The following is a 25,531-nucleotide window of genomic DNA, read 5'->3' as shown; positions in this document are numbered from 1 at the left end:
TTTTTCAGCTCAAGAATAGTTTTATGAGCTAGGGTCTGAACTCTATAGCCCAGGCTGGCCTTGAACTGGCAGCAACTCTCCTGCCCCAGCTTTTAGTCCTTTGATAATAGAGGCAAGCATACAAGCTAGGAACTAGCTCAAGCTTTATTCCCTTCCATCTGCTGGACCTTTTAACCCTTCCCTGCCCACAGGCCTGTGGGTTGCAATGAGTTTTTTTTTTTTTTTTTTGTTTCTCTGTGGTTTTGGAGCCTGTCCTGGAACTAGCTCTGTAGACCAGGCTGGTCTCGAACTCAGAGATCCGCCTGCCTCTGCCTCCCGAGTGCTGGGATTAAAGGCGTGCGCCACCACCGCCCGGCTGAGATTTTTATTTTTATTTGGTTTCTTAAGACAGGGTTTCTCTGTTTAATAATCCTTGCTGTCCTGGAACTAGCTCTTGTAGACCAGGCTGGCCTTGACCTCAAAAGATCCACCTGTGTGCCACCACCACCTGGGACTTTTAAAATATTTTTTATTTACATAACAGGTGCAGTGTCCCCTTCCACTCTTCCATCTCCATTTAGAAAGGGGCAGGCCTTCCATGAGCTTGAGCAAAGCATGGCACATCAAGTTGAGGCATGACTGAGTTCAACCCCTTGCGTCAAGGCTGGGCAAGAACAGGTTTGCAAAAGCCAGCTTAACACCAGGGACAGGTCCTGATCTCACTGATAGGAGCCTTACAATGAGACCAAGCTACCTGTCACACACATGCAGAGGGCCTAGGTTAGTCCCTTGGAGGTTCACTACCTGCTGTGAACTTGTAACCTTTAAGCCCGTGTTGGCTCAACCTAGATGCTCTTTTCTTCCTTAAATGTAATTCCTACCCAGCTTTAGGACACAATGCAAGGCCATTAACACTAGGGAGAACTGCCTGAGACAGCGTGTGTCAAGAGAGGCGACTGCTTCCTATTAGACAAGATGTTCAGAGACAGTGGCAATTCACCAGCTGGTCTTTTCAGTTGTCAGAGCAGGGGAGCTAGTGTTGCACAGAAAGAAAATGTCTGCCAGCCAATTTAGCAGGCCCCTGGAATCAGGGTGAGACCATCCCCTCACTTTCCTATACCTACTATGAGATGTCAACAGGGAAAATCTTTAAGCAGTAGTGCCTCAGAGAATAAGAAAAACCACACAAAGAAAGTATTACTTAGGCTTCTTTTCTAACTAAACTTTTATTAAATTTCTTTGTTGTTCAAGACTGGAATGAACCATCAAAGTCTGATCAGCTTTAAGTGCTGGATAGAATAAAAACCACAGAAGACTACTAGATCATCCATGAAAACTTGCAGACAAATGACAAGACAGACAACATGAAAACAAAAAGGGTGGTCTTGTGGAGAGCTATCGTTTATTAAAATTACTAGAAAGGAATAGAAACTTCTAAGGAAATTAAAATTGAGACTATCATAAATGCTCACTAAATACTCAAGGTAAATCCCAATTCCTGGTGCTTGTCAGTCTCTGGGGAAACTGAGTAAAGAAATTGTACCAGAAGTGAAGGTGGGTGGCTGAGAAGAAGGGTATAGAGATGGTTGCCTGCAAAGTTCATTTGTCGAGTATGGAAGAAGGTTTTCTTTTTTCAATTTTTTTTAATTTGAAAAAAACTCCATTGTGAAAAGTGAGTTATGAAGAGTGCTCTTTATTTGAAACCTCCACAACACAGATGCCAATCTTGTCTCGCATTGAATCATTAGCTGTGCACATCAACACATTCCAAGCACAAATTAAGAAATGCAAACAGAACAAAAAAATATATATATATATATATAATTTTTCCCCTATCCAAAGGTTTCAAGTCTCAATGCAGCAAATCCTTCTGAACACAGAATCTGAGGAGCACACTGTTCAGCTGGGACAAACAGGTCCCTGCAAAGGCTACTGCCTTCTTAACACAGGGGTGGGGATCATGGACGGCATGGAAAAAAGAAAGGCAAGAGAATGAGAAAGGAACAGGTATGCACTAGGGAAGATGGGCAGCTGGGACACACACATGGTGAGTTGGTGAATTTTATTTATTGGATTTTGACATTTTCTTTCTGGATCTTTTTAAATCCCCCCTCCCCAAGTCCAACAATGGTAGAAAAACCCCACAGAAGTAGGCAGGGCCTTATTAGGCCAGCCCAAAGCCTTCAGAGCACTCCTGGATGGCCAACAGTAGCATGTGGCGGAGCTTCTCAAAGCTCTCATAGGCAGGCAGGTCCAGTTGATTAAAACTAAAAGGACAGAAAGATTAGTTTATGAGAAAAGACAAATGAATCCCAGTGCTACCAACCGATTCCTCTCTGAGCAAGAGTCAATCTATCCCCCTGCTTCTCAGTGACTCTCCCATTTTTTCCTCAGCCCGATCTAATGTAATCTGGCTTCAATACTGGCCATTGGCAATATAGACTTCATTGGCCTTACCAACAGAAGAGACAGCTGGGAGACACATAAATGGTGAGTTGGTAAATTTCATCTAATTTTTTTTTACCTTGAAAAAAAAGACTGAGTGTTTTGATTGAATGTATGTGTATGTGCGCGCTGATGTCAGGAGAGCACCAGAGCACTGAGAACTGGAGTTACAGATGATTGCAAGCTTTCATGTGGGGGGTGCTGGGAACTGAGCCTGAGTCTTCTGCAAAAGCAGTACATGATCTCACCTGGTGAGCCATCTCTCCAGCCCCTCATCTATTAACTTTTCCATTACTTTTGAGACAGGGTCTTGTGTATTCCAGGTTAGCCTCAAACTCACTATGACAGTTAACTTCTGATCGGCCTGCCTCCACCTCCCAGGACTACTACACCTAATTTACGTGGTGTGAGGAATGGAACTACATTCATGGGTATACTAGCAAGTACAGAAGAACTACATCTCCAATCATAACATTTTCTTAGAAACAAATGTCTTTTTAATTTTTCATTTACTTACATTCTGACCACATATTCCCCTCCTCCTCTCCTCCTGTTCCCTCCCCCCATCCACTCCTCTGTTTCTGTTCAGAAAGGAGCAGGCCTTTCTAAAACAGACCTTTCAACAAAGCATGATATATCAAGTTGAGGTAGGACTAAGTTCTCCACTTTGTATCAATACTGTGCTAGGGAACCTGTATGGGGAGGAGGTTCCCAACAGACAGCTCAAGCATTAGGGAAAGGTCCTGATCCCATTGCTAGGAGTCCCACAAATAGACCAAGCTACCCAACTGTCACACATATGTAGAAGTCCTAGGTTAGTCCCTTGTAGGCTCCCTAGCTGTGGGTCCAGAGTCTGACAGCTCCCATGAGCCCAGGTTAGTTGAGAAACAAATGCTTCTAAGGAAGCATTCAGGGTCACTGCTGATATGTGTGTGGGTATATGCATGTTAGTAGAAGTGCCTGTAAAGTCCAGAAGAGGAGGGCATTTGGGGTAGTTGGAGTTACAGAGTTACAAGCTGTCCTGTGGGTGCTGGGAACTAAAATTTGGGTCCTCTAAGAAAAAGCAGTAAAAGTTATTAACCACTGAGTCAATGATCCAGCCCCTGCCCAGCCATTACTTGTTTCAGTCAGGCTAACCCCTTTGGAATAAACCATGATTACCTAAAGTGCTGTTTATTTCCCAATGTCTTCCCAGCCACTATTCTTGTGTTTAGCCCATCTGCTCACTTCAACCTCTTCCACAGATCCAACAAACTGAGAGGTTTCTAAAGTCTAATGGACCAGGCAACACTCATGTCTAGAAGTTTATCAAGTCTACAAACTCAATACTGAAAAGAAAGAACAGTCTTTTTCTTACCACGTGTGAGCCGAAGGCAGGCGATCTGTAGATCTGTCATCTCGATGAATCTGAAACTTCTGGATGCCATTCATGCCTTCAAGGGCAGCAAACCCTTGCAGGGGCACCTTGGAAGTACCCGTGACAAACTGGAGAAACTTGGCACGGTCTGCTTGGTCAAAGGAACGCAATGCTCTCCAGAACCACTGGATCTGTAGAAGAGACATACAAAAACCCAATGTTAGAAAGAGAGCTTGTAAACCAGGTGGTTGTGATGCACACTTTTAGTTTCAGCGCTTGGGAGGCAGAGGCAGGCGGATCTCTGAGAGTTCAAGGACAGTGTGGCCTACAAAGAGAGTTCCAAGACAGCCTGGTCTGTTAAACAGAGAAACCCTGACTTGGAAAACAAAAACAACACACTGAAAGGGAGGGAGGGCGGGAGAGGGAGGAGAGAAAATATTAGGTAAATCCCTTTTAATGGGTTTTAGTTCCTTCATAGGATGGGTGAGAATATCAACCGATAATATGCTCCAGAAGAACAGAGCCATAGGCATACTGTCATTCATAAGACAGCAGTGATTAGTGTAAAAGGAAAATATGGGGATACCTCTGCCAGCAGCAGCTCACCTGAATAGAGTTGGACTGGTACTTGTGGTACTCAGTGTTAGATTTTAGATCATCAATGTCGATGGTGGGCAGCCCTGATATGAGCAGCTCTAGTTCTTGCTCAGTAAAGATGGAAATGAGGCGCTTTGGAATGATTTCATAGAAGCCTTCCAAGAAGGCTGCCAGCTGTTTGCGGATGGCTCCTGGTAAGAGAATGAAAAAATAACATGGATTGTGAACTCATACAATTTAATAGAGGTAGAGAGCCTCAATTTGACACCTAATATTGACAGATCTGCCTGCCTCACCTACCACTGTTTCCAGGACCCTATATGATAATAGTTGAAGTATTTTGGTCAAGTGTTCTGACTCCTTTTGTACAAGGCATTTGTGGCTTTGTCATAGGAACTAAGAACAAAAAATGTGAAATAAATAAATGGCCAGCCTCTTTCCTTGAACAAGCCGAGATCTATCTAAAGGACACTTTTCCTACCTGTCATTCTCATCTGGCACACCAGGTGTACATATTCCTTTTTATTTTCCTCTGTTACCAAGATGTTAGCTCCATTGGGTTTGAGGTCACGAACTTCACAAACTCCAAACTCTTGAACCTAGAACATTCAAGACACCAATCATATATATCAGGTTTGGCCTGGGCTGCAACTAACACTGAGGTACAAGAACACACCCTAACTCCTTGCCATGTCTTAAGACAGGGAGATGAGGTATATCCATAGCTGCCATTTTTCACTATTCATTAGCTTTGAGCTCTTCTACATAGGAAAAAGCTGAAAAACAGAATGAAGAAAATTTGTCTATGACCCTAAACAAGTGATGAAAGAGTACCTCTAACTGTCTAATTTTTTTTCTATAATGAGCTGGTTTTAGGAATGAATTAGGTATTGGAACATTTGCGTGGGGTGGACGCGGTGGATGCAGAGGTCAATGACCAGTGTCTTCTATCCTGTTCCACCTTACTTTCTGAGAAAGTGTCTCATGAGGATCACTTATTTGGCTATTGCCAGCTGTTTAGAGATCTATCCTCCAGTGCTGGGGTTACAGATGTAAGCTGCTATGCCTAGCCCCTCCTGGAATACTTTTTTCTTATCCCTCCAATATTTTCTTTTCTTTTCGGTTTTTTGAGACAGGGTTTCTCTGTGGTTTTGGAGCCTGTCCTGGCACTAGCTCTTGTAGACCAGGCTGGCCTCGAACTCACAGAGATCCACCTGCCTCTGCCTCCCGAGTGCTGGGATTAAATGCGTGCGCCACCACCGCCTGGTGCCTTCCAATATTTTCTCCTTAAATTTACTTTTGTGTGTGTGTACATGTCATGTGGAGATCAGAGAACCACTTGCAGAAGTCAGTTCTCTCCTTCCACCATGCTAAGCCTTGGGATTGAACTCAAGTTATCAGGGTTGGGGGCAAACACCCTTGCTAGTTCTAAAACTTTTATTGAATTTTTTTTTGTAGGGGGGAGAGAGAGCGAGCGCTCAGTGCTCACTCTTCCAGGACTCAAGCTTTGCTCACAACTCTGTAACTCCAGTGCCCATTTCTGGCCTCTGCATCTGAACACATGTGGCATATACAGACAATTAAAACTATTTCGTGTGTGTATGAACACAGGTAAGTGTGAATAGACTAGGGGATGATATTGTCTATGCCCTGCACTATTTATTCCTGAGACAAAGTCTCTCCCTGAAATTAAGACTGGCATCCAATTTATCTCCAATGATCCTCTTGTGTGTTGCACCCTCCTACACACCAAGTTCCAAGCACTCAATCTTGGCCATACCTGGCTTTTTACATGGGTGAGACCTGAACGCAGGCCCTAAGGCTTGCAAAACAAGTGCTCTTTACCCACCAAGCCAAGCTCTCTTCTGTTCTAGGATTTTATTTATCTATTTTGGTTTTCTGAGACAGGGTTTCTCTGTAAGTTTTGGTGCCTTTCCTGGAACTAGCTCTGTAGACCAGGCTGGCCTCGAACTCAGAAATCCATCTGCCTCTGCCTCCCAAGTGCTGAAATTAAAGAAGTGCGCCACCTTTGCCCAGCTTAGAACATTCTTAAAAGGAGAAACCAGGATTGGATTATTTTACCAATTCAATTTTCTGTTTATGTCTCTGCTTGAGAAAATCAAAGCACCTCCTCAGAACTGTTGAGGCTCAGAGTCAGTTCCAAAGTGATTCCCAAAACCTACCTCAGTGCTAAAGGTGAGATCATAGCCTAATGTGGAGACATCATTTTCCAGCAGATAAACTAAACCCTGGTAGAAGTGATAATCTTCACTCTCCATATCTGTATACCTAGAAAAATGCCATTAGATAAGGTCATGCTTGGTGGAGGCAGATAGAACGAGGAGACAAAGAACTGAGTCCTAGGGCTAAGGGCAGTCTAAAGACTTCCAGAATCGCACCTGACAGACTTGCCCAAGATGTGTTTGTAGAAGGACCGTGTAAAGTAGCACTCCAGAAGGCGGTTGTCATATACAGCTTTGGCTACAATGCGTCCAACAAACTTGAAGTAGCTGAGGTGGTTGGGGTTACAGTGGGAAGATGGATTGATCGTGTAGGTGACCCGGTCACCAGGTGAGGTACGGAACAAGGCATACATAGGGTTGAACATCTCTCGAGAGATGATCATGTACCACTCTCGCAGGAGCCCCCCAGCATCCTGCCCTTCTTCTCCTTCAAACACTATATACCTGCATAAAAGAGCAGCAACAAGAGAACTGTGCAGAAAGCCAGGACAGATCTGACCATTCATGTAGCATCGAGTAAGAAAGAAAGATTCTGTGAATCTGACTTTGAGAGTATTCATTGTTGGATGAAAAAGTGAACAGAGTACCAAGAGAGCTCTGGAAAAACAGACCATGGTTTTAATGTCTCATCAGCTACTGTGATACTTAGTGTTGTAAACTGCTAGTTTCTTCTAGGTGGCTTCATAATCCAGTGAACAGTTACTTGACAGGGGTACTCATATACATGGTATACCCCATTCCAGGGTTACCATCTCATCAACAGACAGATTCCTATTCCTAGCCTAACAATGGTACGAGTTCTCATTGCAAATAAGCATATCCTTATAAACATTAAAGACATCCTTGTCTGCCTAGGAGTTGCTAAGTAACCAAAGGGATAGCAAGTAGGCCATGTTCAAAAGTAGGAAAACTGCTCAATTAACATTATCTAAGTCAGAAGAATGCTATTGAGTTTTATAACTATAGGCCCTAGATTTGAGGCCACATTAGGCCACTATTACCATATAGAAAGAGCTCCCTGTCCCAAGCCATCTTTCTCTCTCCCAAGTTCTTACAATCGATTCTTCATTTCTTCAGGAGATTTGCGATGCAGTTCCCGATAGGAGTCTTCAAATACATGGTCACGGCGAACATGCACTGCCATGTCTTCTTTCCGGAGCCCTTCGTCCAAACGTTCAAGCTCTTGGCGGAAATATCTTAGGATAAAGAAAAGTAGGACTGGGGTTGGCAGAGCAAACAAATTTGTCTGTTTAGAAAGAAAACTCAACAACACTCTTTGATCTTTGTAACCTACACACCTGGAAGTATATAATAGTTGGGAGAGAAATCATTTATTAGGAATTTATTTTTTTCCTATTTCTACTGAATAAGGGATCACAGAGACTATTACACTAGATTTCTGCAACAAGCAATATACATGTACAGGAGGAAGGAGAGGAGTAGAGGGAAGACAGGTATCGTTCATGTGGTTCTTTACCCCAACACTCCCCACAACCAGGGCACATACTTGCGCTTGACATCAAAGTCGAGGACACGAATGTAATCTACTAAGACAGCAAAAGGCCCATCAGCAAGGTGGGTGGTGGACTGCCGTAGTATCTGGTTTAACACAGTGCGGTGAGTCTCTGAGAAGAGATAACAGCAGGAAATCAGCATTTTATATAGGTCCTAAGAAGCTACATAATCATTACTAGTAGTTAGCAACTTGCTCTTAATTGCTTTAGGGGTCTAAATCAGGAATTAACTAAAGTTAGGGGCCAGTCCTATACCCAACACTTGGTTTCACATGACCTCAGATAAAACCAAATCCCTGGAGTGGCAGCATTTAAGAGCTTCTATAGCAGGCCTCTCCTGCCCTTACTAATTTTAAAAATGTGTACATGCATGAGCACAAGCCTACTTGCACTCTTTCTCATTCTGCTTAATCAGCTAGGGATAAAAAGCGTTCTGTATCTGTGGGTCTAAGAGTTCTCTGTACCTGCAAAGCGAAGGAACTTCTGTGTATCAGGGGGCAGGCTTGAGGAGATGTGCATTGACGAGGGCTCCCTGGAGAAGAATGGGTCAAGGGAGGAAGGAGTGGCTGGGGTTAAGGGGGCAGGGGAGAGTGGAGGAGGCTCATCCTTGATGTGTGCCAGCTGGCTCTCACGGGTGTCTCGGACAGGAGGCTTGCTTTCCCGCTCTGTGGCATGGACCAAAAAGAAGGCCTCGACAGCAGGCTGTAGCACTACAAGATAGCAATGACAGCAAAATGACACTCCACAAACTTTAACACACAAACACCCCCACCCTTCCATAACCATGTCACAAAAATATATAGCATGGAAGAATAAATAGTGAAAACTTGCAGGAAATACAATGTAGACAAAGTCAAAGAGGAAGTTAGAAAAGTGGGAAAGGCAATCAGTAATAAAGAAAATCTCAGCCTAAAAGCAAAATGTACCAGAGTTACCAAGAGAGAGAGAAGGCAATTTTTCTGAATTCTTGTTATAGACAACACAGAGGGAGAGAATAAGCTTGAACTGAAAAAGCAAGACATTACCATCAGCTGGTAAAAGTGTCCCAGAGCCGACCAAGGGGTTGGGAATCTGTGCCCTTAGAGAGCAACTCACCTAGCACAGCATGTTGGTCATGGGATTCCTCCAGTTCCTTTAAACATTCCCCTAGCATGTCCCACAGCTCATCTAGGCTCAGCTGCTCACTGAGTAGTGGTAACTCAGGCGGCCTCTCCTCTTTCTCCTTTTCCCCCTGTGGTGCTCCATCTGAGGTGACTAGATACACAAAGGATAGTCAGAAAGCTTTCAGTGTCTTTCTTGAGAAATTTCTTCCCCAGACCAAAAGCACAGGCCACTAGACAGAGTGGGCCCACTGGCCAAGAATATATTAACTCACTGAACAACATCTAGAAGGTCTACATATTGCAGTGGATGGCATTAAATAACATATTTGGAGGCTGGAGAGATGGCTCAGCGGTTAAGATCATTGCCTGCTCTTCCAAAGGTCATGAGTTCAATTCCCAGCAACCACATGGTGGCTCACAACCATTTGTAATGAGGTCTGGTGCCCTCTTCTGGCCTGTAGGCAGACACACAGACAGAATATTGTATACAGAATAAATAAAAATTTTTTTTTTAAAAAGTAACATATTTGGCTCAATTATATTAGCCTCTAAGCCACATAATCCTGTCATTGTCTCCTTAGCCCACAAAGAACATCTTATTTTAAGTTATTTTAAGGGCAATGTGCCAAATGGAACTTTTGACAATTGCATCCAGCACAAGTATGTTTTCGAACATTATATTCACCAAATTCTGATAGCTGCCCTTGGAATCAGGCTACCCATTTTCTTTACCTCCCTATTTTCTTTTCTAAGAGATAAGGCTAGGACATAAACCAGATATTTTAACTCAAGTTCCTTTTAAATTAGACAACTTGTCTCGGCAGTTTAAGCCCCAAGAAGCCTTAGTGCAAGATGGATACCCACTACTCCACTGTTGGTATTTTTCCTAGTTGCCCTCTGGGAGTTTATTCTCAACTGCCCAACAGCCAAGCAGCGAGAATTAGCTGGATTTTCGGGGCAGGAGAAAAGCAACTGCTTCATCACTAGCCTTTTCCCTACCTCCCTACTCTATACCTTTTCAGACCTCTGCTTTGCTTAGGCTTCTTCCTGACCTTTGCTTTCATCCTCTACCCAAATCCTGACTATTTTTCAAGGCTCTGACAGCCCTAGGTTTAAATCCTGGCTGTGGGGCACTTGCAGATTGTGTGACCTTGGATAAAAGGAGATGGATAAATAACATGGGAATAATATTTACCTACAAAATTCCAGATGACTCAAAAGCATTACAAAACTGGGTGTCCCAAGAGAACACTATTTTAAAGTAATGTGTTTACAGGGTATCAAAAGCATTCTGTATGTAACTCACTGAAAAATGCCATTTACCATGTGCCAGGTACTTGACAGTATTATATACATATTCAATTATTTAATTCTAACAGCTGTGAATATCCCTATTTTAATTAAAAAAATAATAATCTGTGTTTTCTGATGGTTTTAGGTGACTCCTGTAAAAGCTGAGTCCCACAGGGGTCGCAACCCACAGGTTGAGAACCACTGCTCTAGAACCATCCATTTTGTTTCTTGAAATAGGATCACTTGTTGACCTGGAGCTCACTGATTAGGGTAGGCCAGTCACTTGGTCAGCAAGCTCAAGCCTAAACTCAGGAATCTCCCTACCTTGGCTTTCTCTAGCACTGGGATTGTAAGAGCGTGTCACTATATCTGGTGCTTCTGGCCTGGAAATGAACTCAATGAGTTCATGGATGGCAAGCAATTTACCTAGACTGGGCTGTTTCCCCACCTTGAACAGTCCTGCTTTAAATGAATTGTGCCTTATAACCCAGAGCTAGTAAATGGGTGAGCCAAGTCTTGAAACACACACCATATTCATGAATACAATTTCCCTTTTTTCTTTTCTTTTTTTGAGATAGGGTCTCACTATTATGTATTTCTGGCTGGCTTAAAACTTCCTGTGTTAATCAGGCTGATCTTGAACTCAGAGATATGCCCTTTTCTGCCTTCTAAGTGAGTACTAGGATGTGGGTCCCACAGGATCAAACTTGGTTATCAGACTCTATAGCAAACCAGTTCACCTATCCTTCTTTTGAGACAGAGTCTCACTACATGGCTGCAGACTTGGTATATGAATAGTTTGATACTGTCTTAGTGGCTTCATGTATTTACTTAGAGAAAATACAGGACATGTGGAGGTCAGAGGAAAACTTGTGGGAGTAAGTAGTCTCCTCCTTTGACCATGTAGGTTCTGGAGCTCAACTCAGGTTGTCAGGCTTGGTGGCAAGCACAAATGTCCTGTATCCACTGAAACATCTTGCCAGATTCTAATCTGCTATTTTGTTTTATAATTTACTTAACTTTATTTATGTGCATTGGTGTAAAAGTGTCAGATACCCTGAAAGGGTGCTGGAAATTGAACTCGGGTCCTCTGGAAGAGCAGCCAGTGCTCTTGACCACCGAGCCATCTCTCCAGACCCCTAATCTGCTGTCCAGGCTGATTTCACATTTACGATAATCTTGTTTTAGTTCTCCAGATACATGCTATCATACCCCAGTGTTTCTTTACTATAAAAATCAAAATCCTGTTAACATTTATAGAAACCAGTGTTCACTGATTGTATATATTTTGGGAACATAGAATCCACTAGAATTTCTCTCTCTCTCTTTTGCTGAACTATAAGCAGTAGTAGTACTGACCAATGGACTGAGTATCTTGAGCACTGGGAGATGGCTGGTCCACATCCATGGGTGACTCCTCTCTCCGGACAGATGCCTCTGACTGGCTAGACTCCGACTGGATAAAAGGAGACAAGGACATATAAAAAGGTGCAACTGTGTTTTCCTCTGGGACAGACTAAAGGTTGGCCCTTGAATGTCTTACATACTGAGCTTAGATAATACTTCCTCCTACTTGGTTATCAAAGTCTATACTCTCCACGTCAAAAGAATAACATGCATGCTTCCTTTTCACTCTGAGCTTGCAAATTTTCCCCAAGAGTTGCTCACAACCAATTCCCACTCAGACCACACTCCACCCCCAACACTTGTGCCCTTAGCATAGACAAAAATTCCAAGTTTTTGGGAATAGGTTTTTTTTGGTTTGTGTATGCACACATAAGGTAGGCTTGTTGGCTATTTCTATTAGCTCAAATGGGACTTTACTGTATATGACAGATTTCCCCCCACAAGAATGGGTTTCTCTGTGCAACCCTAGCTGTCCTAGAACTCACTATATCCTCAAAACTTAAGAGATCTGCCTGCCTCTGCCTCCCAAGTGATGGGATTACAGATATGTGTTAGCACCGTCTGGCTCCAGAAATTTTATGTAAAGAAAAATCTTGGTATCTTAGGAAAGTGATTTGTATGTTCTAAAAACAAGAAGGCAATGAAAGAGTACCACTGCTTTTATTACAGCTATTCTGATTTGGGACCTCAATGATGAGGTGGCTACTTGAGTTCCTAAAATCTTCCTCATTTCCTACATGCCAGGGGATTAGAAAAAGGCAGTGGCCAGGGTGGAGGAAGTAACTATAGATAAAAGTGGCCATATAAGATGTATACCAAGCTTGGGGAACGACTCCTAAGATGTCTCTGAATTATTTCATGACACTAAAAGTCTTTTTTAACCCCATAACCCTTCAGAACCCAGGAAGAGCATTAGATAATTTACAAAACACTACTAACTGGATAGCTGGGAGTGGGGTATGATGGCTAAGCTTTAAATCCAACCAGATGTCAATACAAACCAGTAAAACAATCAATAAACAGTAAGGGAAACACCAACAAAAAGTAACCCTATTTGTCTAGAGGCATTCATTAGCAAACTTAATGCAAAAGCATACAAAGTATGGGCAATGAAACCCCACTGATGGCATGTTGCAAGAAGGAGGGTAGAGAAATGAATGAGGGGCCACAGGCATCATGCTAACCGTTGCTGCTTGTTGCTGTCTCCGCGCCCTTTGACCCTCACGTACCATTTGTATAATGGCATCAGCCTCAGCCTCCAGCTGCCGAACAGCTGCCTGGATGCTGCTAGCTGAGCCTAAACCGGAGGAACCTGGGAGAAAGAGGAAAAAAAAAGGCACAATATGAAACGTAGGAAGAGGGAATGCCCAAAATTCTCTCCTCTCTCTGTGGATGCCATAGGGCATCTTGTTGAGTTTGAATTTTAGTTCAGGCAGTTTTGTATACTCATAATCAAGCCCCAAAGTAGGGAGGAGCAGGGGGAATGGTGCTAGGCAAATGGATGGTGGTATGTTAAGAATGTTCTATGGGACAGGAAGAGGGAGGAAAAATGACTTGGCAGACTAATGTCTGAGAATGTGGCTAATGTTTTAGTTAGGAGTATTCAAGGAGGCAGAAAGCACACACCCATAAGTCTTTCTCAGCAAAATGATGGTTTCCCCATTTCCTTGCCAGATTTCTATTACCCCTTAATTGTAACTTCATCTACTCAATCTCAGGTAGACAACTTGAATGGGTTATATACAATACAGCAATCAACATTTAATCTTAAAAAAAAAAAAAAGGGTGGGGTGGGTGGGTTTTCTTTTTGGAAAGGTCAACCACAAACAAAACAGGAATTTTAGCCCTGCTCCTCCAGGGACTCCGGATCTACCACTACCATCACCCCCAATCCCATAGCACCAGCACAACCACCATCGTCAGCCTTCTCAATTGGAGACTCCAGTTCCATACCTAGCCTGCCTGTCTGCTTGGCTTTCTTGTTAGCTCGTCGTGTGTCATCCCGCAGCTGGATGATGACCTGCAGTACCCTTAAGAAGAACTTCTGGGTAGATGTCTTGGATGTCAACATGGACATAGAAGGCAGTTGGAGCTCCCGGCCACCCAAGGGTCGCTTCTGAGATGCCACAATTACCACATTCTCAGCCATGTCAAACCTGGGTAGTGTAGAGGTGGCTTGGGTATATTGAAAACACTGAAGTGTAACGCTGAAGTAAAACACTCAGAGCAAGAAGGGCTTCTGGTATTAACTAGATAAAATAACCTCAAAAGAGAATATTACAAGTGGAAAGAATTTGAGAAACACCAGGTCAAGTATATTACAGAGCAAATAGAAAAACTGCCTACAGAAATGAAACAAGAGGAAATCCAGCAGAAGTCACTTTTTAAAAGTCCAAGATTCTAGCCCACAGCCAAAATGAGAGTAACTACCCACCTGCTCTGCATTTTGCCTTTCAGTTTGGTGGTCTGTGGCTGCTCCTCGGGTAGGCCATCAGGAGAGAGGGCCTCACAGTGGGCCCGCCGCTGCTGTTCCAGATTGTATTCCCTTAGCTCAGCGAGTAGGGTACCTGGGTAGGCAGTTTCAGAAATTTCCTTAATGGAGTAGCAGAAAGCTGAACCTTACCAAAAAATCTTTGCAGGAAATTTTGCTACTTGGGTTATTGTTTGTGCTTATGGACTAACCACTCAGGGACTAATGCTTTATAACTGACCTATTAAATCTACACAAAATGCAGTTTGGTGTAGAAAAGAAACAGGATCTTTTCTGGAGCCAGATAGACCATGATCTAAGTACTGTATTGGTTCTTTTTTTTTTTTTAAAAATATTTTATTTATTTATTATGGACACACTATTCTGTTTGCATATATGTCTGTAGGCCAGAAGGACACCAGACCTCATTACAGATGGTTGTGAGCCACCATGTGGTTGCTGGGAATCGAACTCGGGTCTTTGGAAGAGCATGCAATGCTCTTAACCACTGAGCCATCTCTCCAGCCCTAGGTTTTGTTGTATTATGCTTCTTGACTCCATTCTTAATCTCCCAGGATTGCTGTGAGAATTATGAGATAATCATGAGCTACTGATCAGCTCATGGGTTCTAAATAACTGGTATCGGTCAAGAAAGGCCAGACAAGAGGCCAATTCTTTCAGGAAAAACCTTGTTTCTATTCCTTGGTTAATCATTTTCTCATATTGTGTCTATTTTCTACTGGGGAAAAAAAAGGAAGACCAATGAAACTGGGCAACTTCCAAGTGCTAGAGCTTTTGCATCCTCAAAAATCACAAAGAGGCCATTATTTTGAATATAATTCCTGAATCTGACCATAGTGCAGGTATGAAAAAAAATGGTCTTTGCACTTAAGGAGGGCCTTTAGTTCTCATGAGTAGTGTTCTCCTCTCTTCACTAAGCACTGATGAACGGCTGTATACCAGTCATTAGAGATAGCAAGAAAGCCAGCCAGCCTTATTCTCAAACAATCCAGCAAAGGAAAACAAAAGCTGTGCTCTAGAAGCATGGTCTAATTCAGTGTGTGTGCGTGCGTGTGCACACTGGTATGAAAGGTATTGGGGAATGCTTACAATAAAATGCTTTAATACTATTTAATACGATTATTACCTATCTGTTTACAAAGGGTATAACCCAGATGGCGGGCTCCATTCAGCAGCAGCTTAAGAACCGTGTCTCGGGTCCCAGAATCTCCCCGAGAGAGCTGCAGTAACACATTGGCTGCATCTTCCAAGCCTTCTTCAGAACAAGAGTGGGATGTCAACACCTAGGTAAAATACAAGAGAAGTAATAAGCCCTAACCCAAGAACTGAAATGTCTAGCCCTTTCCTTCAACTTTAAAAGGTACGAAGAGCTCAGACTCACCTCCACAGAGAGCTGTAGCTGGTTTTCGGTGAGGCCAGAGGACACCATTTTGAAGTCTACACCACTGCTGCCTCCTTCACCCACTTTTGCTGGAGATTTGCTGCCCTTAGAAGTGGAAGCTTTGAGGAAACAGTACACATTAAAGCCTGTGACTGTCCATAAGCCTGGAACCTCTGCATTGTAAAGGGCTTCAAAATGGCAAAGCAGAGAAAGTGACAATCTACCTATCAATGCAAAATCTTTTTTGGTGCTGGAAATTGAACTTAAGGTGTTATACATACCATGGAAGCACTCTACCACTGAGCCACACACCTAGCCCCAGAGCCAATTCTTAACTGTGACCAAGAATCCTAGGTATTTCTCTAAATTGTTCCCCTATTATTATAAGCCTTCCAACTTACTCTTTAAAGCCAACTTCTGCAGATAACTCTTAATCATCTGCTACCTGGCTTATTTTCTCCACTTCCTGAAATAGTCTGTTAGCTTAAATCACACTTCATTTATTCAGACCATTATTGTTCAGTCTGGAAATGCTTCAATATTAAAACTTAACTCTACCAACTTTAGTGCCTTGCCAGAGGCTCAGCTTTTGACAGGTGTGTACATGTGCAAACACCAGAAACAGGGCGGGTGGGAAGGGAGAGGGTGAGGAGAAATGAGTAAAGAGAAAACAGACAGATAGGGTAAGAATGAACACATCCTGTTCTCACAGTAATTATCGTTTAGGGAGGACTACCTGGATTGGGAAGTGGGAGCCATGGCACGTACCCCATAGCTCTGAGATGACAACACTTACTTGAAACAGTAGTGGTAGCAGTTGTGGGGGTAGTCACTGTAGTAGAAGCAGCTACAGTAATGGTGGAAATAGCTGTGGCAGCAACCAGAGCTGGAGCAGAAGTGACAGGAGTGGTTGCAGCAGGGGGTGTGGGTGTGGGTGTGGCAGCAGTAGTGGTGGTGGTAGTGGTGGTAGATGTGGTTGAAGTGGTAGCAGTGGTGGAGGAAGCACTGTTGCCGGAGTTAGCTTGTGCTTCCGATACTTTGTTTTCTGGGAGAGCAATTGAGATGAGAGAGAGGAGTCTTAGGAGTTTCTCAGTTAAGAGAGAACTCCGCCGGATGACTGGATGTGACAACATGTTCATGAGTTGCCCCAGTGGAGAGGCTTCAAGGCTGTGGAGGGAAGTTTCCCCTTCACCACTAGCGCTCACTGGTACTGACTTCACGGAGTTCTTGCCTTTTCGGCTAACATTCATGTTGTCCAGTTTTACCAATAAGTCCCAGAAGTCTGTACAAATGCCACTGCTAGAGGACTGTGAGGAGCATGGGCTGCAGGCCTGCTTACTGCCCCTTTCTCGATCACTCTCGCAGTTTGTTTCTTTGGTCCGCTGCTGTGTGAAGTGGCTGGGGAACACCTGTCAGGAAAAGAAGAATAGGCTTCATCTAAATGGTCTCTGTAGAGGATAAGCCTTTACAAAGAAATGCTTCTCAGATTCTCCTTTTCATTGGACAGCTCTGGTAACATAGGGCAGATGGATTGATTATAGGAGTTTTGTCCAGTAGATGGTGAAGCAGCCTAGAAAAATAAGGGCTTTAAAGATTAGCAATCTTTTCTTGGTTTGTTTGTTTTTGAGACAGGGCTTCTCTATAGCTTTAGAGCCTATCCAGGAACTAGCTCTAGAAGATCGGGCTGGCCTTGAACTCACAGAGATCAAGGATTTTCTGGGATTAAAGGTGTGCACCGCCACCACCACCCATCTGTCAATCTTTTCTAAAAATCTCTTTGTACGTATAAAAAGGGAAGCTGGGCAGAACTATATGGTAATAAGTGAGGTAATGCATTTTGCCCAGTGCCTAACACAAGGTGGGCTCCCAAATACAATAGCACTGTTTATTATTCAAAGAATCCAGAGCTTGTTACTTTCTAGTCACACGACAAAGCCATTAAAGTGTTCTGAGTCTCAGCTTCTTTATCTGTAAAATAAGAATCATAAAATGCAAACAGTTGTTTTGATGTCTGAGATAGTACGTTAAAAATTGTAAAGAACAAAGATAAAAATCCAGTTATTTATTGGACAATTTCCCAGAAACAACACTCAGCACAAAATAAAAGCAAAGAGATTTGTTAACCCCTTTATTGTTGAGATCTCAGCCAAGGTCTACTAACCCTTGAAGGCAAGGATTCCTTCAAGTTCCTCACCTTGGCCAATTGAATGAGTGTATCCAAAACGTGTCTGCAAACAACAGGAGCAGCCTGGGGGTGGATGTGGACAGTGGAACCACTGCTTGTATGCTTCTCTGTATGTTTACGCCCTCCAGAACGTTGGATCTGGAATATGTTAGTCCTACAGCCTAAGGCAGCATCCATAGATACTGAGAGCCAGGAAAGCTGGTTCGAACTTTTGGACTCCATCTTGTGGAGCAGATCCAGGGGACGATTCTCATGACTGCTTGATGCACAGCTCTTGCTTGACTTCTTGCCCCTTTCTTCACTTGTGGAGAGCTTTGGTGTCTCAATGCATAACTCACTCTCACTGCTGCGCTGCAAAATGGACAGGAGGCTGCGGATGACCCAGTGGCGGGTCTGGGCGTGGTAGCAGAGATTTCTCAGTACCCGATGTAGACGGCTCGTATTGAGCTTTGGCTCATCCACAAAAAGTAGGACTAAGAGGCAAGACAGGGCTTCATGGTCTAGAAGGAGACGTCCTCGGAGGCGGAGAAGTGTGTCCACATTACTGCCAGAAGGCCTAGAAACAGAGCATGGTTTCTGGGTAACACCAGCTAAAGCACTAGGATGAGGTATAAATATATGAGAAGGGAATGGGTGGGATGACACCAGAGACACTGTAAAAGGAAGACAGACTATTAACGACAATGATCCTCTTGTAAATCTACAGGCACTTTACAATGTCTTTAACTTCTTTCCCTGGAGGATGTTGTTCATCATTATTGAGATTGTGAACAAGTGGCTCAAACAAATCAGGTCAACTTGTTCCCTATCTCATGACCATGAAGAAGGGAGCAGAGATTCATACTTTTATCATTTACCAAGCAACAAAAATCCAAGGTCTATGAGCCAATGTTTGTTTTTGCCTTCTCTAGATTAAGGGGCTGCCACCCTTTTGTAAGGACCGATCTCTTCCACCATTGTTTTGGAATGTTAAATCTACTATCCTTCAGCCTAGTTAACAAGTAACTCCCTCTACTACTATAGCCTACTTGTTACAGTCCTAAGACCAAGTAGGTTCCCTCTTTATTTTGTTAAAACCATAACTGGTGTCCACTACCAGCTTTACCTTTTGCGTCTGGTCGTTTAGCTGTATTTAGTCAAAACTGTGGCATTCCGAGAAGGGAGTTTGAAAAAGGCTTTGCTTGTCTACTCATTTCAAGACCAACAGCCCAGAATAGTCATTCCAACCTACCTCAAGAGTTTTTAGTTTCTCTGCTTATACAATCAAAGAGACCCAGAAAGTAGTATGGTAGGATTAAAAAAAAAAAAACAACCACAAAGGTACCTATTATGGCTGCTGCTACCTCCCATCTGGAAGGTACCACCCCTCTGTACAGCAAGGCGAGTATATTGGACCCCACGGTTGCCACTCAGGCGACTGGTAAAAGCTACAAAGAAAGAAAGAAAGAGGAAATTAAATTTGTTGAAGTGGGGAGAAGCTGGATTAAGCGACACAACAGGTAATAAAAAGAGGAAAATTAAAACAAGGCCAAGATGATCCGGAGCGCTCTCACTTGCCTCCCTCTGTACCTGGACTTCGGAGAATGGCAGAGAGTGCAGAGGTACTACTGTGTCCAAAAAGACGTTCGTGCATGAGCTGCCGCTGCCGGGCTTCTTGTTCCCGTCTTAGGGCTTGAGCCTCAGCTGCAATGTCAGGTGGCATTACAGCCAACACACTGTCTTCCATGTCCTCTAGGACACTACGACGCAGATCTGAAGGCAGAGTCTGGATGAAGGTCACAGGATCCATGGGAGTATCTGAGCTGGCATTCTGGGCCAGTTCCCGCCGCTGCTGCTCAGCTCTCTGCTGGGCTAGCACCTACAGGAACAAAACAAATCAGTAAAAATATAGCTCTTTTCCAGGTGGTCTGGTCTCACCATCTTCCTGCTCACATACTTCCTCTTGAATGGCTGGAGGTAGGGCAGCCAGAAACTCGGGGCTCACTTCAGTCACACCAGGATTCCCCACTACAGCAGGAGCTGAGTTATTTGTAGAGGGAGCAGTTCGGGCTGGCGGACGAATGCCCAGCTGGTTCTGTAGGACTTCCCGACGGATATCATCAGGGAGAGCAGCCAGAAAGGAGGGATCCACACCTTCAGGGAGACTGATACCTAAAGAGAGATGTAAGTTATAAAGGGACTTAGAGAAAAGAAAAACAACCTTTCTTCAAGCAAAGCTTTCACTTCTTGCAAGGATGCGGAAAAGACCCACAAACCATCTTCTTAAGCTTCAAATAGTTTAACAGAAGTGTATGTTGTCATCCTTCAACCTTTATGAGTCTCCCATATAAGATTGTGTGCAGCCACCATTATGTACTAGTGGTCAGAAGCAACAGGCAGTTAAATGACCTAAGACCAAAAACTTCACAACTGTGGTGGAGTTGATTATTTTAGATATTTGATTCAGTAATAGAAAGTTGACTAACAGTGTGTCAATGAGGATTAGAGTTATTAAATAATGGTCCTAGTTTATAACAGTAGGAAGTAGTATGCTAAAAATAACGTTTTCAGAGAAGTTTCCAGGCTGAGGACCTATAGCTCAGTGGTAGAATGTGAGAAAGCTAAGGTTAACTTGACTTCTAAGTCTGGATTCCTTTCATTATGCAACAGCAGCATCCTCTTATTGCTAGTCTTTCAATATCCTTCTCCCCCATAAAATCTGGAAGTAAGTGCTTGGTTGGATATGTTCATGCAAAGAGGTTTTTTGGAAAACATTATCATGGTCCAAACATGCATGGACTCACCTGCAAGGGGATCTTCTTCTTCACTGCTTGTTGAAGGCAGTGGCTCCTCTAGGATTCCTCGAGAATCTGCTCCAGAGATGGCCACAGCAGAATCTCTGGTAGAAGAACTCTCAGAAGATGCAGGGGGAGAGCTGAGGGGGGAAAAAAAAAAAATCACTCTCGGGTTGTTCTTTATATTGTTTTCCCATAAACAAACAAACAAACAGAAGAAACCAAACAAAAACGCACCTAATACCCATTTCTCAAATAAGACACAATGATCACAATACAACAACCATGTAGCTTGAAACACCCTCTTTTAATTCTTTTTTTTTTGTGTTATACATTTCTTTTCTGCTCCCCTCCCTTCCTACTCTCTCTTGGTTGTACAGTGCTTACTTATCCTCAGGTTGCTGGGTAGATTCTCCTGACACATCAGGTCTGCCTTGTACTTCTGCTACAACTGATGGGGCATCCCCAGGAGTAGAGTTGCCTGCTGTAGGCTGCTCAGAACTGCCAGTTGCTGGAGTGTCACCTACAGCCTCTTCTAATGTACAGGAAGCCAGGCTGCTGGTGTCCATGGGAGAACCTTCCAGTTGACTGCTGACAGCTGTTAATGCATCTGAATCTTCAGCTCTCTCTGGGGAAAGAGAGGCTAGAAGGAAGTTAGAGTGAGAAATTAGATGGGTACTTTGAATCAAGGTAATATGACAGGCAAAGTCTTTGGTAGGGTTGTTTCCTTTGTAATAGTACAGACTTCTCTACTATTACTGTTTGATGATCTGTTGCTCACTCCTCCATCTCAACTGCCCTTTAAAAATCTCAAGAATTTTCTATTTACTCTTTAGCTTGCTCTACACATCTGTGAAGCAATGTACCTAAGACGTCCCAAGTAAGAATTTGTCATTCTCAGTTTTCCTGCAGGCACCAAGGCACTTGTGATGGTTACTGCCAATTTGACAGATTCCAATATCACCTAAGAGATGAACTTGTACAAACATCTTTTGGAAATTATACACCCTGCTTTCATTGATGTGGGAAGATGTGGGTGATGACACTCCCAAACAAGAACAAGAACCCTGGACTGTTTACCTGGAGAAGAGGCACCTGAGTAGCATACATGTGTTCATTGTTTAATGCATAATACATTTCAACTGTGACCTTTCCTGCTATACCCTGGAACTGTGAGTCAAAAAACATCTTTCCTACCTAAAAATAACTTTTAGCAGATTATCTTACCACAGCAACAGGAAAAGAAACAGTTCCTGATAAAAACAAACAAAACTGGTACCTTAAAGATTTGTGTTTACTAATTGTAGAATTGTTGACATCAACAGCTCAACTACTCATTGAATGACTTTGGGCTAATTATTTAAGTTTGAAAAATTAGTTTAAAAGAAGTAAAATAATAAAGCTGACATGATAGTTCAGAAATGAGTATTGCCTCAAAAAATGGTGGTATGCTTATCACAACAATTAACTGAGAACACAGAAAAAAGATCATAGCTTCAACTAAGAAAGCTAAAGTGGAAACTGAGGATTTCAGCTCCTAATTCTTTTTTTTTCTTCTTTTTTTTTAAAGCTACAAAGACAGCAACTTTTCCCTTTTTCTGTCCCTTTGAAGTAAAATTCTACTCACTTATGGTGGGAGCTGGGGATAACTCCATTTGAGTTGTTTCTGCTTCTCCACTTGGCCTTGTGGGACCCAATTCTTCCAACTCTATAGGCATCAATAGTTGTGTAGAGTTCCCCACTTCTTCAGCAGGAGACTGCAGTTCCTGAGGAATCTCTCCTAAGGCTGGTGGGGGTGGGAGTGCTGAATGTTGCTGGGAGGGCTGTAGAGTACCAGGTGTCTCCTTGGGCTCAGATGTAGCTGCATCCGTTGAAGAGGGTGTTGTTGGATAGCTGTCAGGCATAGGAGTCCCATCTTTATCAGAAAGAATGATATTGGAGGTTAAGGGGAAAGAAATCAGCCATGGGAAGCATCCTCATCAGCACATGCACCTTAGTAAGGGAACCATTAGTTGAGCAACATGAAAAAATCTCTCTCCAAACAAACTGCTCCCAGAAATAGCTCTTGACTGGTGGAGCATAATGGTGATAAGGGCTAAAACAGTGCTATCTGTGTCTCAAGAACCAGAGATCTGACTCTGAGAATCTAGAGAATAAAATCTTTTCTGTGTTCCAGGTGGAAGGGAACAATAGTATAGCACATTGACAGGGCAAGGCAACAGAGAAAAACCTACGAAAATCTTATAGATCCTCACATTTCCTTATTTACTTGGAACAAGCAATGGTCAGAATTGATTTATAATTTTTTTCTTTTTCTTTGGAGACAGGGTTAAATGCAGCCCAGGCTTGCATCAAGCTCGCTATAAAGCTGAGGCTGCCCCTGAACTCTTGCTTTTCTTTCCTCTGCCAAGTTTTAGAATTGCAAGCACAAGCCAACACGCTCAGCTTCTTATTCAAAATTCTAAAAGTACAGTTTCCATACCTGTCTTCATATTCTTATTCTATTACTAAGTAAATGAAGTTATCACAGTACCAAAGAACAGCAGAATAGTTTATACCCAATGGTAAAATAATCGGTTAATAATACATTCTAATGTATATGAAGGAAGCCACTTAACAGTATCTACCTCACTCTTATCCTTCCACCTTCCTTTCTTATGGTTCTGTTTTTTCAATAAACATCTACATCTTTTCTCTAATGGAGACTTATGCACCACACCAAGGAAAGTAGTAAGTTGTATAGTTATCTTCTTATTGGGCTCTAAAATCCCTATCCCACAACAATACAACTTACTACCTCACCCTGGCATGTGCAGAAGAAAGGGCAGTAGGCAAAAGGCCATTTTACCTTGTAGTAGGCTCTTTTATACACCTTTTGCTAGGTGAAGGGAATGGGGACACCTATTCTCTTTTCAATACTTTAAAAATAATGTGAAGGCTTTGTAAAATAAGTCTCCCAATTCAAGGCCAGCAGATTTAAGAAAGCTTCTAGAAAGAAGTTCTGAATAAATAGGGATGGGAGAAACATAATACCACATTGGCCAATGGCAAAAATGATTACTGACCATTGTTAAGATGATGAGAAAAAATATAAAGGATATATTTATTATACCACTGAGCCCACAAAGCTGATCCCTAAAAGCCAATTTTTCAAGGCAATGTTCTTTATTTAGACTTCTAAGATTCCATAAACCACTAAGATTTAGTGAATAGTAAAAAGGACTAAAGAAGGTATTACTTTTGGTTTTGTATGGAAAAAAACAAAACAATGATTTAGCAACAATGTTTTGTTATCCAAGAAGGAGAACATAATTCCTAAATATATAAGTCTTTTGAATGGAATCAAACACACATTAGACTTCCCCATGTTAATTTTCACTGAGGATTGGCAACTGAGAACCACTGCCATCAGGTGTTCTCATGAAGTGCCATACCAGAGGATCAACCACCTCAAAGATGCCCATGCCTAGTTTTGGGGGGAGGGGGAAGAACAAGATACATAACCTGTGTACATGTCAGACTGAAACACACCATAACCACAAAAGAAACCTGATTAGGGCTAGTTGGATGGGAAGTGTACCACCGTGGGAAAGACAGTAGACTGTATAGTTATCTCCAAGATGGGGTATGACCCTAAAACTATACAATCTACTACCTCATCCCACAGAGCACCAGTGTCCATCTTCAGCCCACATGGCCAGCTATTTGGAAAGAATCCACTGATTAACAAGCAAGAGTGGAAGGGAGGGAAAGTTACCTGAGACATTCTGTTCAGTGGAGTCATTTGTCTTAGAAACAGTACACTGCAAAGAGAAGAGACCATTGGGAAACTTTACAAGCATACGAAAGAGATCAAACATAAGAGTCATCCCTCACCTACACCACCCATGAATTCAGTGACCTGTCAGTGTTGCTATTTCAGAATACAAAAATTCATCCAATTTCTTTCTTTTGGTGGTGCATGAGACACAGTTTCTCTGTGCAATAAGCCTTGGCTGTCCTGGAACTTTTTTTAGTCAGGCTAGCATTGAACTCACAGAGATCTGCCCGCTGGGATTAAAGGCATGTGAAACCATGCCCGGCATCCAATTTCTTTAGACATACTATATACTAATATTCAACAGCTTTGCAGAGGACTTGGAAATATAGTTCAGCAGGAGAATTCAAGTTTATCATGTGTGAGTTCCTAGATTTTATCTTCAGCAACACATAAGAAAAAAATAGACCAATTACATAAAGGCAAAACTATGGGGCTGGGCAGGAAATAGACAACAAGAGAATTAAAAAACATTAGAAATGAGTACAATTGTGAGAGAAAAAATTTTTAGTTCCATCTATTTCCCTTCCTTGGGTTTATGATTTTCCCACTTTAGTTTTGTTTTGGGGTGCTACTCTGGATCAAACACAGGGCCTTGCACATACCAGGAAACATTCTACCATTGAGTCCTTTTGTCATATACAATGTTTCAGGCCAAATTTTACATAAAGATGTTAGAACATGCTTGTTATTATAAACAAATACCTCAATGTGTTTGAATTAATCAATTTAGCTAGCAGTATTAGAAATCAAGCCTATACCTTCAACATTTAATGGCTGTTTCTTTCACCGGGGTCCCTAATTCCTCTTTGTAGAAGCATGTGCCTGCATGTACATATGTGGTCTTTATGCATGCCTGGTGTCTTCAGGGACCAAAAGAGCATGTTGGATCACTGAGAATTGGATTTATAGTTTTCAGCTGTCATGTGGGCGCTGGTACCCAAA

At 42.6% G+C, this 25,531-nt stretch overlaps 1 protein-coding gene across 12 annotated transcripts in view; it reads right to left on the bottom strand.

The window, feature by feature from the left end:
• Positions 1-1,252: 1,252 nt before the first annotated feature.
• Positions 1,253-25,531, bottom strand: part of Huwe1 (HECT, UBA and WWE domain containing E3 ubiquitin protein ligase 1) — a 138,715-nt gene continuing 114,436 nt past the window's right edge. For 8 of the 12 annotated variants that reach the window (XM_041647686.1, XM_041647685.1, XM_041647694.1 and 5 more), the window contains 25 exons: positions 24,527-24,572; positions 22,397-22,684; positions 21,157-21,412; positions 20,779-20,909; positions 19,932-20,146; positions 19,553-19,853; positions 19,320-19,422; positions 18,005-18,551; positions 16,607-17,219; positions 15,811-15,929; positions 15,556-15,712; positions 14,373-14,505; positions 13,892-14,094; positions 13,123-13,250; positions 11,891-11,987; positions 9,231-9,389; positions 8,600-8,845; positions 8,129-8,246; positions 7,677-7,817; positions 6,778-7,065; positions 6,562-6,667; positions 4,860-4,977; positions 4,388-4,569; positions 3,782-3,972; positions 1,254-2,246 (listed from right to left, as the gene is read on the bottom strand). In XM_041647686.1, the coding sequence (XP_041503620.1) occupies positions 2,144-2,246; positions 3,782-3,972; positions 4,388-4,569; positions 4,860-4,977; positions 6,562-6,667; positions 6,778-7,065; positions 7,677-7,817; positions 8,129-8,246; positions 8,600-8,845; positions 9,231-9,389; positions 11,891-11,987; positions 13,123-13,250; positions 13,892-14,094; positions 14,373-14,505; positions 15,556-15,712; positions 15,811-15,929; positions 16,607-17,219; positions 18,005-18,551; positions 19,320-19,422; positions 19,553-19,853; positions 19,932-20,146; positions 20,779-20,909; positions 21,157-21,412; positions 22,397-22,684; positions 24,527-24,572 (4,989 nt within the window). In that variant the 3' untranslated portion in view covers positions 1,254-2,143. Of the gene's footprint in view, positions 2,247-3,781; positions 3,973-4,387; positions 4,570-4,859; positions 4,978-6,561; positions 6,668-6,777; positions 7,066-7,676; positions 7,818-8,128; positions 8,247-8,599; positions 8,846-9,230; positions 9,390-11,890; positions 11,988-13,122; positions 13,251-13,891; positions 14,095-14,372; positions 14,506-15,555; positions 15,713-15,810; positions 15,930-16,606; positions 17,220-18,004; positions 18,552-19,319; positions 19,423-19,552; positions 19,854-19,931; positions 20,147-20,778; positions 20,910-21,156; positions 21,413-22,396; positions 22,685-24,526; positions 24,573-25,531 lie in introns of all 12 variants that reach the window. The other 4 variants (XM_041647688.1, XM_041647696.1, XM_041647689.1 and 1 more) reach the window with 3 other exon arrangements.

Source organism: Microtus oregoni, unplaced genomic scaffold, assembly GCF_018167655.1.
Source record: "Microtus oregoni isolate MIOR12 unplaced genomic scaffold, Mior012 000209F_ref0000067, whole genome shotgun sequence".
Taxonomy (NCBI): domain Eukaryota; kingdom Metazoa; phylum Chordata; class Mammalia; order Rodentia; family Cricetidae; genus Microtus; species Microtus oregoni.
Note: the sequence above shows the minus strand (reverse complement) of the source record. Positions and strands in the feature narration are given on the sequence as shown.